The sequence below is a fragment of the Aulonocara stuartgranti genome (assembly GCF_965226115.1).
Source record: "Aulonocara stuartgranti genome assembly, chromosome: 11".
Taxonomy (NCBI): Eukaryota; Metazoa; Chordata; class Actinopteri; order Cichliformes; family Cichlidae; genus Aulonocara; species Aulonocara stuartgranti.
This window is the reverse complement of record NC_138947.1, coordinates 32483875-32501163: the sequence shown is the minus strand read 5'-3', so window position 1 is coordinate 32501163 and position 17289 is coordinate 32483875. Positions and strand designations below refer to the sequence as shown.

The window sequence follows — 17289 nt, the reverse complement described above, 5'->3', positions numbered from 1 at the left end:
AAATGTTGACTTGTGCTTTTAACCATGTCTGCCACAAAACAAAAGTGAAACACATCATTTTGTGTAACTTGTGTTTGTAAATGTTATTTGAGTCATTTCATTTATCACACGGGAGAAATGCCATAACTCCATGAGATAACTTAATCTGATGCTCTATATTTGTTGTGTTGTAAGTCTTGTGTGAGACTCACATGGAAACTCTTCCATCTTTGAGTCCACAAATAAAATAAAGACATAGAACAAAGACTGAGCATTTATGTTACCTTTCGAAATATGTTTGACGAAGGAGGTGGTCCCTCTGGACACTCCACTGACAAAGGCTCCAGGCCCACGTGTCAAACCCTCATACGGGAGGCGGAAAAAGTCGGATACGCCGTTACCGATGCTCCGCACCAAGCTGGCAGGACTGCCCAGGATCTCCAGAGACCCCACAACCCAGCCTGAGACAGACACAGTGTGCTGCATGGTTACATTTGTGTAGAGCAACACTACAGTACTGCACTGTGACGATCTGAACTAAAACAGGATATTTATCCATATTCTCATGGGTCGTACTCTTTGCACTGCATTCTGAGAAGTCACAAAAACTCCACTTCCTCAAGGCTATGAAACATTTTAGCAAACAGTCACAAACCACCTTCATCCAGAAAAGCCTGGACTGAAAGCAAACGCTTAAATAAACGAAACTTTAACTGTGTTATTTCTGGAGTGAGTCTCATTACTCAGAATGAACATATTTTATATTTTCATGCACGATACAATTAAAAGAAGTTTTGTATTCAACAGATATTAACCCCTGGAGAGTCTTAGAAAAATGCATACACTATTGGTCTTAGAGCCACAAATCGACCCAAGGCCCTCCAGGGGTTAAAAACATTTTAGACACTCGCTCTTAGGAGGAACATTCTTCACACGTGCGCTGTGGATAAAGTGTCCTGTGTTTGCCAAAAGCAATTTAGAGTGGGAGGCTCTCTCAATCACAACAAGTCACGGAGTAACTTACAAAGTATTTCACATCATGATTAGATTTTTAAGAGTTCTTATCTCAGTAATACACACACAGAGACACACACGCATGCACGCAAAGTCTTGCATGAAATCACACGTGTGACACAGCACAGGATTTACAGCCTCCTACTATCTCACCTCTCTCATTAAACCATAGAGTCCCCTTCAGATGGCACGGCTCATTGATATTTATGCAGTGACAACTCCATCACAAAAATCAAATAGTCATTTCTCAGGACGCCGGGCCCCGCTCGGCTCTTATTCTCTGTCAATTTGCACTTGAATGATGGACTCTAATGGTAGGAAACCTACTCTAGTGGGGCCTCGTGGTTGATTCGGCTTTATATGGTTTCCCAGTTGTGGTTTTGGTAAAGCATAAAGTCCTGACAGGAGCTGATGTTTACAGGCCTGAGTCATGCCTTTAAACACACACACGTGCTAGAGTGTATGCAAAGATAGTGTGTCTATTGTCCATAAGGCTTTGTATGTGCACGGATTTACACATGTGGGCGCATGTCTGATCATAGCGCTGCACATCCTCATGTTAATCAGTCCCAGAATGCAATGTTTCCTGGAGCCCGGGTCTTTATGATGACTCAGGAAGAGGAGAAGGCGGTAGGGTGACGTGTTGAAATACGAGCAGAAATGAAGGTTCTAACGAGAGACAGCGGGAAGGAAGCGTCTGGCCAGAATGGTGATTTCTGATGTGGAAATGACTGGCTTAAATCAGACCATGTGTGGAGGCTTTGACTAGACAGGAGGACAGCACAGGAGAGCGGTATGGAGCTCTTACAGGGCCTGATAAGTCAGACTTAGACATGGTGACCGCTAAAGGATTAACCAAAACATACTGCCAACAAACTGGGTGTGAACCGTGAGTTATTGGTCAAAACTTATGATACACCACTGAATAATGACAATGACAGAACATAAGTCGTTCTCAGGCCACTGGTGATTCAGGTTTTGCTTCCTGGAGCTCAACAGTTTTCCAGCAGCCCCGGGGTGTATCATTTGAAAGATCAACTGTAGCTGTGCTGAGAAGAAATGGCAGAATTTTCTTACTTCATGCTGAATTCACATTTCATTTGGCAACCGACACCACAAATTGTGACACCAAGCCCATCATAAAGAGAATGTAGGAAAAAAGTGCATCATCTAGTGCGAATACAGGTGTTTGAGGGTAAGAGAAGCTTTATAAGTCCTGTCTGCTACCTACCTGCTCGGAAGAGGGCTCCCGCAGCATAGTGCATGGCCAGAGCATGGACGAGCTGTCTGGCTGTAGTGCAGAATGGCCCTCTCTCAAAGAGGGAGAAGGACAGAGGAGTGTGGTCTGAAGCAATGTACAGCTTCAGAGAGGCATGGATACTAACTAGCAGGTTGACAGGTTGGATGGTCAGCTTCTGCAGCTGCACGGGGTGGACCAATGCCTGCGCTGACTGGAGAACCTAGATCACACATCACAGTTATCAAAAGAAATAATTCTCAGACATATTCCACATATCATTATGAGGTTGGATGCTGCTTCCTGTCAGTAACATAAGGTTCCATTGTAGTTATAAAGATTGTCAGAATGTAGCAACTAAAAGCAGAAATAAAACGATCGTGTCATGAATATCGCACCTGCTCAGGGAGGGTGGAGGTTGCTCCAAGTTCTTTGCTGCACCGGGTCTCTGCAGAGGCAAAAGCATGGGTGGGGATGTAGGTGTGGAACAAAGTCTTGATGTAGTAAACAAAAGTGTCTTCGAGGTAGACTCTGGCAGGCTGGAGCTGGAAGGAGAGCTGAAGAAAAAGAACCTATTCTGAGAATTGCTTCTTCACAATTGTTTGAGAGAAAGTAAAGTCATTTGGACAGAGATTATGCTGATCTCTTACAAGCTGTGACAGCTGCTGAAATGCTTTTAAGCGTGATTTTGTTTTGCCTCCAGTAAAAATGAAATCATACGTCAGGTAAGTTATGACAATGTGTTGGAAGGGAGAGTGCGGTTAGCAAACAAAAATGCACATCAAGAGATGGGAACTAATCGAACCTCCTCCACCGTGCATCTGTCCCCAGCCAGCGTCAGCCTCATCTGCAGAAAACAGGCGCGTTTGAACTCATTCATTGCTTCAGGGGACTCAGTGGGGTTGGCATCACAGCTCCACAGACTCCCAGGTTCAACTCCCCCTCTCTGATCTTGGCACAGCAGCACAGGGAAGTGGAAACTTGCCCGGTTATACAACTGGTTGTCCAATTGCAGACTGGAGCACCACACCTCGATGAGAGATGAGTCACACAGCAGAGCTGGGATGGCTGCTGTACCCACAGAGGGGTCAACGGCTGGCTCCGGGGGCAGGGAGATAGGCGTGGGAGCCAGGCTTAGGAGTAGCTTGGTTAATGTGAGTCTCAGGAGCTCCACCGAACTGGTGGGACTGGTGATATCATCACTTAGCACCATGCTGGCCTCACTCAGGAGGATGCAAACAGACAGTGTGGAAGACCTGAAAACAAAACAGAAATATTAACCAAAAAGATCTACAGTGGGAAGAACAGAAACGATTAAAAATAAATGGTATTTACAAATGAAAATATAGCAACAGTTAAAGTAGCCATAAAATTATTTGTCATTTTTTGGGTACAGTCAGGAAACCTTTCCAGGCTCTGATTATTTGTAAAGGATAATAAGGGACCATCTACCAGAGCACTTTAACAAAGATCATTGTCTGAGGTAATTTGTTTACATTTACCTAACATGTGATTATATTAATATCCTGTTTTGCCAAAATGACAAAGCAGCTTGCATGTGTTGATGTAATGGAATAAAGCTGTAATACTATGTTCTACTGTACAACTAACCACGCTCATGACAACACTAGAAGGTTTTATTGCCCTCCTGTGGTGAAAATGATGCCTGTTTCTTCATGTTTTGAGTACTGCATGAAAACATAGCTGTTAACAGTAATCATAAAGCAAATGGAAGTGAACACAGTAATAGGCACAGGGGTAGATAGCTTGAGGTTAGGAACAACAACATGCATGCTTGATTTCTCGTGGCTCAATTATGTGGGGAACATAAATCGACAACAATAAAACCGCTGCCTGTGCACGCATACCTGCTGTGTTGGTTGATTACAGTGTCCACGCTGCCCTCTGGTGCCAGAGACAGAACCAGGGTGCCTTTCTCATAGGCCACGTCTATGTAGAGACAGCCAAAGCCTGGCAGGAACACCACCTGAACAGCAGCAGAAAACTAATGACTAGACATTATTTGTCACATGATACTTTGAAGAAGAACTTTTACACAGTTCTAGCTCAGGTCAGTGTGTGTATGTGTGTGTTTCAGAAGTTACACGTGTCTGACTTTAACCTATGCCACTCTAGGTTCAGAGTCATCACACAGTCATGTGAAGAAAGGAAGTAGATCACTGCTGAACGCTTGGCTAAGCAGTCATAACAAGTCTAGCCTTTGACTTCTCACCCCTACCACACAGGTCAAATTCAGACTTCACGGTAACCAGAGATACAGAGCCTCAACCACCCCACCCCCGCCAACCCACAGCTGCCTAGACACAACAGTAAACATTACACATACTGCTCCTTAACATTTTGCTAACCCTACATTACTACCCCAGACCAGACCGAACATTCTTACCCCGGATCACCATTTAACCCCAGAACACGCACAAAACGAAAAACTAACGTTGCGTGAAGAAGGTTCCGGCATACCTCTAAAACCTGATTTTCATTTGTAATGGATCAGCCACACAAACCAAGCTTAATTGTTAACTTGTTTTCCTAATGCGAAGCTAATTTAAAAGAAAAATAAGTGAAAACCTGGGTGCTTGTATTTTATCATCATCATCAGTCACAAGACTGTGACGGGGCTAATCTTCATTACCAGCAAAACATAATGAACTCTGGCTCCATCTAGCTGCTCCTGAGGTTTTGTTATCACTGACATCTGTGGTGTTAGGAAAGGTGTTTCTGTGTGTTTAGGTCAAAAGTTCAGATTGGTCTATCACTAGGAGGAGGAATGACTTAAGTGGTACATTTCTTCAATTACTACTCTTTTACCTGAGTGCCAGGGCAGTTGATATCTATGGGGTCTGTCCAGTCGGTGGTGCTGTGGTCCGAGGTGTTTTTCAGCAGCAATGTGGGCAGCATCTCTTTCTGCTTGCACTCTGGGAAACTGGAAAAGTGGTAATAGAGTTCATGGTGCAGGGAACAGTTAGCAGGCAGAGCACGACAGTACACCTCAGTCCTTGGAGTTTCTGTGAAACAAAAGAGAGGAAAAAAAAACGTGCAAGAGAAAAATTTTGAGTTTAACCACAAGGCTTATTAAAACACAGAGTAGAGGTTTCCAGTGTAGCCAGAAGGTGCCCTGCTTACCTTTGACATTTTCCTTTAAAAGCAGTGGGATAGGACACTTGTTGTGGATTAGCATGCGGGGACAAGGGTCTTCATTAAGGGTGATGTATGTCACTCCAAGGTGCTCCTGATAGGTCAGGACTATTGCTCTGCATGAAAAAATAACATGAATAAGGTAAAAGGGCAATTTGAAGAAATTGTTTGGATCGGCCCAAAACTGAATACAAGTTTCATGAAGTCATCCTTTTCTGGGAAATCTTGCTGACAGACAAATGGACAGACCGACAAATCACATCTATGATGTACCTCCACCTCAGCTCTGGCCATAACAGGGCAATAAACCCATAAATAAACTGTCTGCAGACAGCTCACATCCCAGCCCTTTCTAACCACACACAGATAAGCAGTCACACACCCGTCAACACGTCAAACGTCACATTATTGCAATGTCCATTTGCAAATCTCTAAATGCATCTAGGGGCAGAGCCCTAACTGAACCCAGGCAATGCATCATCACTGTGTGTGTGTGTGTGTGTGTCCATGTTTGTATTTGTGTTTATATCTGTGTGTCTGACTACACATACAATTATGCACAAATGAAGAAAATGAACTAAAGCTGGCCAGTTTTATCACCATATCATACGGGTGTATCCGTAAAAAACGAAATTGTCCATTTATGAGCTATTTATCACCAAGTGTATATATCACTGTGTGTTCAGTCCCTGAAAGCCATCCAACCAGCTATCTAAATGGGCTACACTAGATTAAAAGAAGAGAAAAACAACACGAAATTCAGATGGATGAATTGCACAAGAGCAGCTGATAAACTGACAGTGGAAATGTTGAGGGGATTTCTCCTCCTGCTTCATCATCAGTGTGTAACAAAGTGTGACTAGCTACAGTGTCTCCTCTCTTTATGTCTAGTGCCAGCTGGGGTTCGGTGCCCAGCTCTAAATGGACTGTCACGGCCAGCAAACCGCAAATGTTCTGCTTCACCCACCTGCTGCTCAGGCCACCCCCTGAGTCTGGTTCCCTGGGAACAGATAAACTCTGCCTGGGGAAGTCTTGCCGGATGGGAGCGGGAAGGCTCCATGCTGCAGATCCAACACCGGCGTCAGGCCTTGGACACAAGCTGAAGAGCATGTGTCTGAGTGGCAAAGGGAACTCCACCATTCCCTGGATGCTGGTTTGGAGGAGGTCCCAGCATGGCACTGAGCACGGTTTGGCTTGGGATGAATTCTCAGGGGGAAGGAGTGTGAACGTGGCCGTCTCTGGTATCTCACAGATCTGGGAAGAGTACATAATATAAATATTATAAAAAGGCAGTTGAGAGGAGAGAAAAAGGAAAATAAATCATGGTAAGAATATAAATAAATGACAGATGAAGGGGGAAAAAAATAGAAAACGAAAGAGACAAAAAGAAGAGGGCAAGGTGACATGAGCAAATGAGAATAAAGAGGAGAAATGGTCAAACATCTGATCAGAAAACAGGATATAAGATGGGACACGAAGGCCAAGAAGAAAAGAAAGCCAGAGAGCAAAGAAGATGCAAGTGATTACAACAAAAGATACATGGTAAAACCACATTGTTATTCTACTCTATTCTTTCTCCCACTGAGCTTAGAGCTAAATTGGTAGCAGAGAAGCCCTGCTGTGCTGGCTTAACAGCCAGTGAGCAGTGTGTAGTATAGGACTACAGGGATTAGGCTCTAAGCATGATGAATAGACAAACTAGAAAGGCATTCCTAGCCTTGTTTGCGGTCTGTGTTATTGTTAAGCCCATCGCCCGCTCTTTAGTTTCTTAAGCTCTTTTTTTAAAAAGGTTTTTCAGTCAATTAGTGGCAACTGGCAAGCTTTGCCATCCTTCCATAAGGGGATCTGAAAGCTTGTTAAATGACATCACAACATTGTTGCCCTCTTTAGGGACAAGCAGCAGATGAAAGCAGGAAGGAAACCTGCATCCAATTCTGGGTGTTTGTCTAATGTCCCTATGAAGTGCCATTGCCACATGGTGAGAACGGCAGAGGGAGAGAGGGGGCTGGGGGAAGGTTTGGGACATGATCTGATGGAAAACGGCTTGCAACATCCCAGGGTATGTGTGCTGGGGTAGACACACTGCGTTTGCAATGTGCATGGGGAATAAAATGTATGTTTGAAGCTTCAGGAACTTGAGCAGGCAGACAGGAGAGACATGACGCAGGACCATAAGCACACACAAATGCCACAAGGATAGAAAGTAGCATTGTGAAATGAAACTCTGGGCCAAACATTTACACCGTTTTAGAGTAAGAGCTAACAGTTGAGGATGTGGTCAGGTGTTGTGATGTATGATGAATTGTCCTTGTCTAGTCTGAAACATACTAAAAATATACTGAACCTGCATTGCTGTGTTTCACATTTTAACATTTGCCAAAATTCTCAGCTCATTAAGTCAAAGATGATAAACCGAATTCAGAGAAACCTTCATTCCCTCCCTATGACAGGAAAAAGCATGCATTCAAATTACCTGGTCATCAGCTGCCAGTGCGTGGTCACTCAGCAGGGGCCTGTAGTGTATAGTGTAAGGAGTGTTGTTGACAAGAATTGTCCTGTCCTCTATCTGCAAGATCTGGATGCCATGTCTCACCACAGATGACACACAGAACTGACACAGCTACGGAGGAAAGAACAGGCAATAAGCTGTCAGCGATAAATGATTAAAGAAAGTAACAACGTTGCTTCTTGTGAGATCTGTAAGTCATCATGTGGTCACGAGGACGACAAATGGTGAATAGATGGCAGGATGGATCCATGCTGTCAACGCTCCATATTCTGTCCCTATGCAGAGATTGAGACTCATCAGACAGGGAAACGTGTTTAAACGTAGCCTTATTTTACAGTTCTCAGGATGGAGCGGCACTGCGTGTGGTACCTGCTTCCAATGTCAAGGAGGTGTGTTCAGAGATGCACATGTTTTTTGCCTTTCTAATTTCACCATTGCCTCCAACTTTGTTATTTTTTCCCAGGATATTGCTAAACACTGGCTGCTTTTTCTTTTTCACATAATTCTCTGTAAACCCACTGGTGGCTGTTTGAGGAAATCCAAGTGCATCAGCAGTTTCTGAAAAACCAGTTCACTTGGCATCAATTCTAAGTCACTTAAATGACCTGTCTTCTAGACTCTGATGCTTGGTTTCAACTTCAGCAGATCCACTTGACCGTGTCTACATGCCTGAGCACAGTGAATTTCTGCTATGTGATTGGCTGATTAGACATTTGTTTCAAAAAGCATTTAAACATGTGTATCTATCGAATTAGCCGGTGAGTTCTCATGCTGGTAGGAGCTCTGTTGATTTGGGAAATATATTACAATTATTTCTTCAAGAATTATGTATTCTTTTCCACTTGCCTCCCTAATAATTCATCAGAACTTTTTGATTCAAACCACATTATGGCTTTGTAAAAAAAGAAAGAAAGAAAAGAAAGAAAAACCACAATGTAATTCAATAACTGGCAGAAAATAAATAAACCTAAGATATATGGACAAAACCCCCAAATTAAAAACATTTCTTGACAAATATGCCTAAACTTCACTTCAGTTTTAACAAACTATTTCACTTTCCCAGTGAGCGACTGTATATTAAAAAAAGCTTTGAAGTTTCCTTCACCTTCTGTTTACCAGGGAAGGCTCCCAGTGTGATGTCAGCTTCAACATATCCCTCCTCATCCAGAGTGACCACCTCTGAGCTTGATCCCTCCTTCCACCGAGGAGAAGTTAGGTCATGAACTAGTTTCAGGGCTGTAGACTTGTGGACAGTGTTAGTTTGGGCCCAGTAGATACCAATCTGGAATGCTTCCTGGATTGCAATGAACAGGAGTTCAGGTTAGAGAATGACAACAAGAGACAGAGAATGAAGGAAGCATCAAAAAATTTACTATCAAATTTGAAGCTGTGACTTCTCTCCAAAAAGCTCAACTAAGTGCTCCTGTATATCAATTCATACAGTCCTCGCAAAGTACTGTATGAATTCATTACTAGTAACCTCAGTGCTCCACACTGATTGTTCATCTGGCTCTGGAGCATACTGATGATCAAAACACCAGCCTTCTCCTATTAAACCAATCCGGTGTGAGAGTTGCAGCTGCAACTGTCTTCTCTCGACGTGTCGCTCCATGATAAATAGGAGGTTGCTATGGAAACAACGATGTATTTGTTTCTATTTCACAGGCTATTACACATTTACAACTTTTTATTTTGTTTCCTCGTGCTGAACCATATTAGGTCTTGTTCTTTGATACACTGCCTTCCCGCCTAGCGCTGGGTTTCTGACAGAGAAATGTGCGTATGTGTGTGTGTGTTACGTTCCAAAGGGGGAAAACCATCTGCAGGCTGTTCTTTCTGATCTCAGAAGCCAGTGAGAATGCATGCCTGCAGTATACGGTGACAGAGCTTGGCCGCAGTTAAAGACTTAGGCAGGGAATATTGTTGTAATGCAGCTCTGGTGAATGATCTCAGGTTTTGTGCTTATTAGTCGAGACTGAAGTGAGAAAAGAGCTGGTTCCATAATAATGGCTTTAATGCCACAAAAAGACATCCATGTCCTGATGTCAAAATATATATTTGCTGAATTATTACGACTATTGTCATGATGTCACAAAGACGTTGGCAAGTACAATACAGTCTATTAATGTCTTTCAAAATAAGAATGAGTTTTACTGGAAATGTACTTCTGCTGAAGAAAAATAAGTAATAAATGAAAGTTTGACACTTTGTTTTGGACTCTTACTGATCTTTAAGGCTATGATACAGAATCTGTGGAATATAAGGAGATTTTAGGGACTTGGGCCATTTTTATCTTTTGTAGCTTTGAGTGTTTAAACAACTCCCATATACATTTACATACTCCCATATGCATACAAAGATCTTGTCGCACTCTACCTTGAAGTTGGGCGGTACAATGACCTTGCCGGCTGGTATCTGCAGTACGATGGTCTCTCCCTCAAAAAGCCAGAGATCCCATTGGGAATCATTGGCCAGTAAGGCCCAGGGGAGCAGCTCCACCAGGAGTGTGTTTAGACCAGGTTTCCAGCAGGAGAGCTTCACCTGCATAGGACTGTCCCATTGTGCAAGAGGCTCGAGCACTGACCTGTTGGAAGAGAACACTTCTTGGATAAATCACTCCAGCAGAATCCCAGTATGGAGAAGTTGATTTGAGGAAAATGGTCACTTGAGTCGAAGGTTTGCATCATTTTACACTAAAGTATTTTAAGCACTGCTGCACCGTATAAGAACTAAATGTCTCACCCTTTCAGTCTTAATGATCAACTTTATCAAAACACTCCATAAAAATGGAAACCTTACATGGTTTAAATTTGGCAAATCTGACATATCAGATTGGGCAGCTTCCAAGGCTCCTGATATTTTTAGACAGTTTCTTGGTTGTCTCATTCTAACCACTTCAACTGTGCTTATAATCAGTGATTGTGTGCACTGACTGTGATGTCACCATAGATCTCAAATTTGAGCAGAGAACAAACAAACAGGTCCAACATTTGTGTGAAGGGTTAAGGTGTGAGGTGAGGAACGATACAGAGAGCAAGCTCGTCATTTTTCCCCAGCGTTGATCGGGTTGTGTATTATGAATTCGACCCCTGGCTGAGACTATCGATGCAGAGCTGTAGCGCACTGAAGTGTCTGAGGAAGAACGTTCAGAGAAAATGATCTGGACTCGGAGTGGCAGCTCAGATGAACGTTAAGCTGCAGGATCGCCATTTTGAGACATGGAAGGAGTACCAGCACCCACTGCAGCTGCTCAAGTGCTGAGAGACATTCCTCTCAGTTCCACTGAGAGATCTAAAAATAGCAGCTTTGCTGAAAACAGTCCAGTGGTGTAATGAGTCACTGACCTCGAACGTGAGATACGCCAAATTGAAATCTTGAAAGGCTTTTGATTTTTTTTGTTCTTGTTCTCAGAACTTTTTGATCACACCTCGTGCTGACCAATAATGTACTGACAGCAGTCACACAAGCTAAACAAATACACAGACAGAAGTGGTCTGCAAACAAGTTATGCAATACAAACAGATCCAGAGAACAGTTGACAAGACATTTGGGATCACACATGGGCATGTTGAGACACAGACAAACAGGCAGACAGACAGACTCATTTTTCCACTAATTCACTGACACGGCACTCATTTCATGGTAATCATCATCTTGTGAGCCCTAAACAGTGCTGAGTGCCAGAAGAGAACCAAACAAACTCAGACTTACTCTGAAGTTCAAAGCCATCAAAGGCAAACCAGTCTTCTCTCTCCCACAAGGCCGCCTGGACTCTGCTCAACCTACCAACCTGTCAGCTCAAACTTGTCACAAACCCAAAGACTAACTGCAGTGAAATGGGACCAAAAACACTGGGAACAGCTTTTCTTTACCATTTACTGGTGTTTATGGTAGTGTGTGTGTGGTTAAATGCACCACTGACCTTGCGGATGGAGACAAAAAAGTGCAGGGCTCATAAATCATACTGGAGAGATCACAAAACTGTAATGGAAAATAATGTGCTCAGCAGCTTTAGTCTAACCCCAGTGATTCTGGAGATTAGGGTTTTAAAAGTGTGAATTTTGAGAGGCTGCTGCTCTCAAAACCCGTACACATAGCAGCTCGAGTGCACCACAAAAAGAAGGTGTTTTTTTTAAATGATTATGGAGGTGCCACACTGCCTTTAAAAACCCAACAAAGAGAATAAAAAAAACCATTTACCACTTCAAACTTCCTTTGCCCTTTTAAGGCACAATATTTACACACTGCCTGCCAAGGAGCTTGCTTGGTGTTGGTCTGGTTTCTTGACTGTGCCAGGAAGACAGAGTACTATTTCCAAACAGCAAACTCTATCACTATTATCAGCATTAAAGAATAATATACAAATTAAACTGTGGCTTTAGCTTTCTGTCCAAGTTTTGAGTGTGTTTAAAGACAGCAATCAGAGCTATTAATCCTAATGACATCCCCCTTTTCCCTCAACATTTTTCCCGATGCTCCTTCGGAGCAGCAACTTCACAGATTAGACAAACTGCCGCTTTCTATGATGGGAAGTGAGCTTTGGCCTTGGACTTTGTCTCTCAGGAAAAATAGAGAGGCCCGATTCAAAGAGAAACCTAACACCCGATACCAGCCCTCCACACAGACGCAGTGTGTGACATTTAAAGGTGAGCGATGTGTACGGTGGTGTAAGTGCAACACAATGGTATAAGTGTGTATACACACATGTGCATAGCAACAATCTGTGTGTGTGTGTGTTTGCATATGTATCAAGTGTAGGGAAACCAAGGCAACCACAAGCAGACATATGGCCCACATGTCCAGCAGATCCGCTGGGACTCTTTGTAACTTGTGGGAGAGCATGTGGCTGCGTCTCCTACTGCTGCTATCAAGATGATTCCCAGAATGACATTTGTAGACAGATTCCCATGTGTGTTCTGCCTGACACTATACGTAAACTCATCCACGGGCCACATTTACACAAGTGCAGGCATACACATACAAGTGTATATACGATGCATGCTCTGCAGAGATGGGCCAAGCCATAACCAAATGCAAGACCCTCTCACTTGTGTGAGAAAGTGGGACTGTGACAGGATGACAGCCTTAATCTCCGGTCTGTGGGGACAGCAGTGGTATTGCTGCTAATGTCTGATGCATGGCTCTGCATTGTCTTTGCAGTTAACCGTTTTATTATGAGAACAAAGAGTGAGCAATAAAAAGAAGCTTCTTTCAATCAAGGCTCGCTTGCACAACTATCTGCTTTGAGGAGGAATGCTGTAAGAAGCTAAGCATTAGAAAAATAACACACTGGTGGGCTGCGTATTATGAAACTTTAAATTTAATGCTAGCCACAAAAGAGCCATGACAGGGATGAAAAAGAGTTATTGATGCTACTTATTAAAAAGATCACGAGGTGTCTTAATGAACAGAAAGAAAACTGTTTTTAAGTAGAGAATGGAAAAAAAACAAACATCTGCCAGTAAAGAAATATTCACAGCACTTTGTACCCTTGCAAACATATATCCCACATCAAATCTACCAGCCAGTGCAATGCAAAGAGTACCTGCCAGCGTCTTTGATGACATACGGCCATGGAGGCTCATTGCTTCTCTTTGGACCGTAGAAATCAGCCAAGATGTTTTCTGGATTGTCCTCGTGTCCAGTCTTATTCAGTATCTGCTTGATTAGGCTGGTGGAGATGGGCACAGCGCAGTGCGAAGCATCTTCATCTTCCCTAAAGAGAGAAAGCACAAACATAAAATCATTGCAATTTCCTCAAACAGCGTGTGACTGTGACGTGTGTTCATGGAGAAAGTAGACACCCTAGATTTGATAAGACACAAGAGACAGCTGATTTAACTCAAAGATTAGGAGATATCAAGTTCAGTGAAAGTGTGATAAAAGTAAACAAATAAAGGCACTGCCTGTGACACAAAATCATTTTTTACCAGCAAATCTGGCTTGGCAGTATGTTATTTTACACCAGAAACAATTCAAATATACTTTATTTCACTATAAAACAAGACATCCTTTGACAACATCTGACTATTCCCATTGTTCTTTTCGATGCAATTAAAGTGACCCCTAGCTACACTCCACTTTTGCCCTGAAACCTTGAAGCGGGTTCAATCTGCCTTTTGTTATGGACTCCTCTTCATGACACGCAGTCTTGTCTTACAAACACTAACTCATAAGGATCAGAGAAAAAAAGCTAAATGGCAGTAAATAACCCCACTGAATACCTAGGTCCCAGACACTGGTCAATTATGGCTTTGCAACAACAAGAGAAAAAAAATCCAACAGTTTAATAACCTCTTCTCTTTATCTGGGCGGCATCCAGTTCCACTTGGCCAAAGCAAAGCAGCCCCTTACCCCAGAGCAGTAGTTTATTAATAGAGCCCATTGTGCTATAAAGGGAACACAGGGGCTATTGCTTATGGATCAGACGAGAGGGACAAGGTGTTGACGGGAAGCTTCTCATCCAGAGCAGTTCCTGAGGGGGAAAACTGGAAGAGGCTTCTGATTGTAGCTCTTGATCTTCTAATGTGGTGGCCAGAACAAGGAGAGCAGGACATAAGAGTTCTGGTTAAGACTTGTCTGTGTCTCTTGTGCGGAGACCACAGCTCTGTTCTCTACCTCGTCCATTAAAGCCCACAACTATGCGTAATTACAGGAAGGAAAGATGAGCTGTTGACCAGCGAACAGACTGGATCTGTCCTAGGGGTTTGGGGTCGGGGGGAAGGGGGGCCTTGTGTGCATCTGTACGAAATGTGTGTATGTTTACAATTGTGGCTTGTAGTGTGTGCTTATGAGAATGGAGAGGGATGAGGGATGGATTGAGCTGCGGGGGACAGGAGAGGAGAGTATGCAAGTTTGTGCGGTTTGAAACGGTTTAGGCAGCGGACGGATCGTAAACACGAGGAGCATTGTGGTTGCAATCTAGAAAGACAAGACACTTAGTTCTTTCTGAGCTTGCTTTTGGTACAACTGAAAAGGATTTATCTTCAACAGCAGGGGCCAAATACATTCCCAGTCACTGTACAGCCACTGCGGTTCCTTTATGGCAGCTGAAATCAAAACAAACTTTGTGACCAGATATCTAAACACAACAGTTACAGCAAAAAAAAAAACAAAAAATCTCTCAGGGAGAGTCAATTACACTCAACGTTTACTCTGTTTATTCAGATCACCACCACTTGCTACCAAAAGGTTGACCCCCCCCACCCCCACCCAGCACCCCCCCTTATGTATTTGCATAAAACAACTTAAATTACATTTGGAAAGATAACAAATATAGTAGAAGCAACAACAAAACAATATGTGCATGTGGTAGCCATTTCCCTTGGGGCCACACACACTGAAGCATAAACACTTCTGTTAGTGAACGACACCATGCGCCAAAACACATGCCATGTACATATATATATGACATGAAATGAGGTGTAGTGGTGATGCTAGATAAAACAGATAAAATACAAATGAATTTCTTAGCATTTCTTTGATGGACTTGGCTACAATGATAAATTGTACAGTTATTGGTTTCTTACACAGAGGCTATGGGAAATATGTGCAAACACATAAGGACAAACTGGGGCAAGTAATAGGCGTAGCAATGATGTATGTGACAGCCTCTGCCCATGATGAAGTGGCATCTGTCACACTTACACTGGCACATTTCTAACCAAGACAATGACAGGCACGGACCACACACAGACACCGGGCTAGTGCGCATACATTTTTTTACCTCATGCAAACATAGACATAAAAAAGTATTATTTCTACACAAACAAACTACTGGAAAAAAAACCTGCTTTGCTGGGGCTTTATCTAAATGAGGTGTAATGATGGCCCCGCCTAAAATGTCAGAATTGAAGCTATGTGTCAGCCAAGGTGGCTTCCTCTGTGTGTTGGTTCTGTGTGCGTTCCCAGGCTATGTGTGAAAATTATATGTCATGCTCCCTGAACCACTCTTTCACAATTTGAGCTTGACAAACTGTCATGAGAAAGAAAAATACACTGAAAAATCCTGTCATTCAGTATTTTTAGGCACATAAAGTTGCTAAACCTACACCTAAAAACCACTGGAAGGTGCTCACCTATTTGCCATGTGGTGAGGTTTTTTTTGTCTAGGCAGTGCACAATAAAGGCAGTGCAAAAGGACTACAACAACTAAATTGGCCACTGAAAATGTCTGCTGGAAGAGAATAGTTTTGGTTAAGGCCAAATGACAAGAATATGAGGTTAAACTGCATCGTAGCAAGAGCCTACCACCATCATTAGGAGTGATGTCAGATGTGCAGAAATTGTAACATGTAACATGTTTGTGAAGCTGAGGTGTGTTATATAGTGTTTCATAGATCTTAAGCATGAAAAGGTATTAGACATTACTTGAACTACTATGTCCTTTTTTGGACCAATGCATTTTATTTTTTTTTACCTGGCTTGGAAAGTGAGATGGTGGGTGAGGTCAGCTTCCGTGTTTAGCAGGGGCTCCTGGTGACCCTGTCCACGTATTAGCTGGCTTTCTCGCAGTCCGAGGCTCCTCTTCTCTATATGCACGATTAGAGAGTCCGGCAGGTGGCTCCTCATGACAAACAGTGGACTGAAAACCACCTGGAACATGGTTTTCATACAGAACAATCAATGAAAAGACAAACTGATGAGAGGAAAACTAAATCAGGAAAAATAATGATTACACCAAAAATGTAAAGTTCTTAATCTTAAGTGTTGGATAATTACTTAGTTCCCAGAGATCAAAACAAAAAGGTTTAAAATATTCTGTAACGGTAAATATTGTAACAGATGCTCACCACTCTTTGCTGCATATGAGAGTTGGGTTCGATTGTGATGAGCGTGCACAGAACATAAAGCAATGAGCCATTAGAACAAGGCACCTGAAAGGAAACAAACTAGCTGTTAGAAGATATCAATACCAAAGAAGCCTGAAGGATTTTCAACAAACTTGACCTCTGACCTTGACTTTGATATTTGGTCATATTTGAACTAGATTGAGCATTTCCTATGATATGAATTTGAAAATTCTATGTCGCCTCATTCTTGATCTATGTGTTGGGTGTTCATGCCACCCAGTGGGATGATGACACTACCCCCTGAGCCTTTTATGACTGATGGGAAGTTGCAACGCTGTGTAAAATGCAAATGAAATACAAAGCAATAATTAAGAAATCTCATAATCTCATATTTTATTCACAACAGAACACTGAAAACATTAAATGCTTAAACTGAGAAAATGCACCATTTTAAGAAAAATATTGGCTCTTTTGGAATTTAATGGCTACAACATGTCCCAAAAAAGTTAGGAGAGGGCAACAAAAGACCGGAAAACTAATTGGTACTAAAAAGAAACAGCTGCAGGAACATTTTGCACTAATTAGGTTAACTGGCAACAGGG

General features: G+C 42.7%; 1 protein-coding gene across 4 annotated transcripts in view; it reads right to left on the bottom strand.

The window, feature by feature from the left end:
- Nucleotides 1-17289, bottom strand: part of vps13b (vacuolar protein sorting 13 homolog B) — a 297078-nt gene that overhangs the window by 6579 nt on the left and 273210 nt on the right. For all 4 annotated transcript variants that reach the window (XM_082550699.1, XM_082550697.1, XM_082550698.1 and 1 more), the window contains 14 exons: nt 16688-16771; nt 16315-16490; nt 13441-13611; nt 10272-10479; nt 9001-9189; nt 7860-8006; nt 6354-6640; nt 5375-5502; nt 5060-5256; nt 4099-4217; nt 3036-3486; nt 2629-2787; nt 2225-2453; nt 264-440 (listed from right to left, as the gene is read on the bottom strand). In XM_082550699.1, the coding sequence (XP_082406825.1) occupies nt 264-440; nt 2225-2453; nt 2629-2787; nt 3036-3486; nt 4099-4217; nt 5060-5256; nt 5375-5502; nt 6354-6640; nt 7860-8006; nt 9001-9189; nt 10272-10479; nt 13441-13611; nt 16315-16490; nt 16688-16771 (2722 nt within the window). The remainder of the gene's footprint in view (nt 1-263; nt 441-2224; nt 2454-2628; nt 2788-3035; nt 3487-4098; nt 4218-5059; nt 5257-5374; nt 5503-6353; nt 6641-7859; nt 8007-9000; nt 9190-10271; nt 10480-13440; nt 13612-16314; nt 16491-16687; nt 16772-17289) is intronic.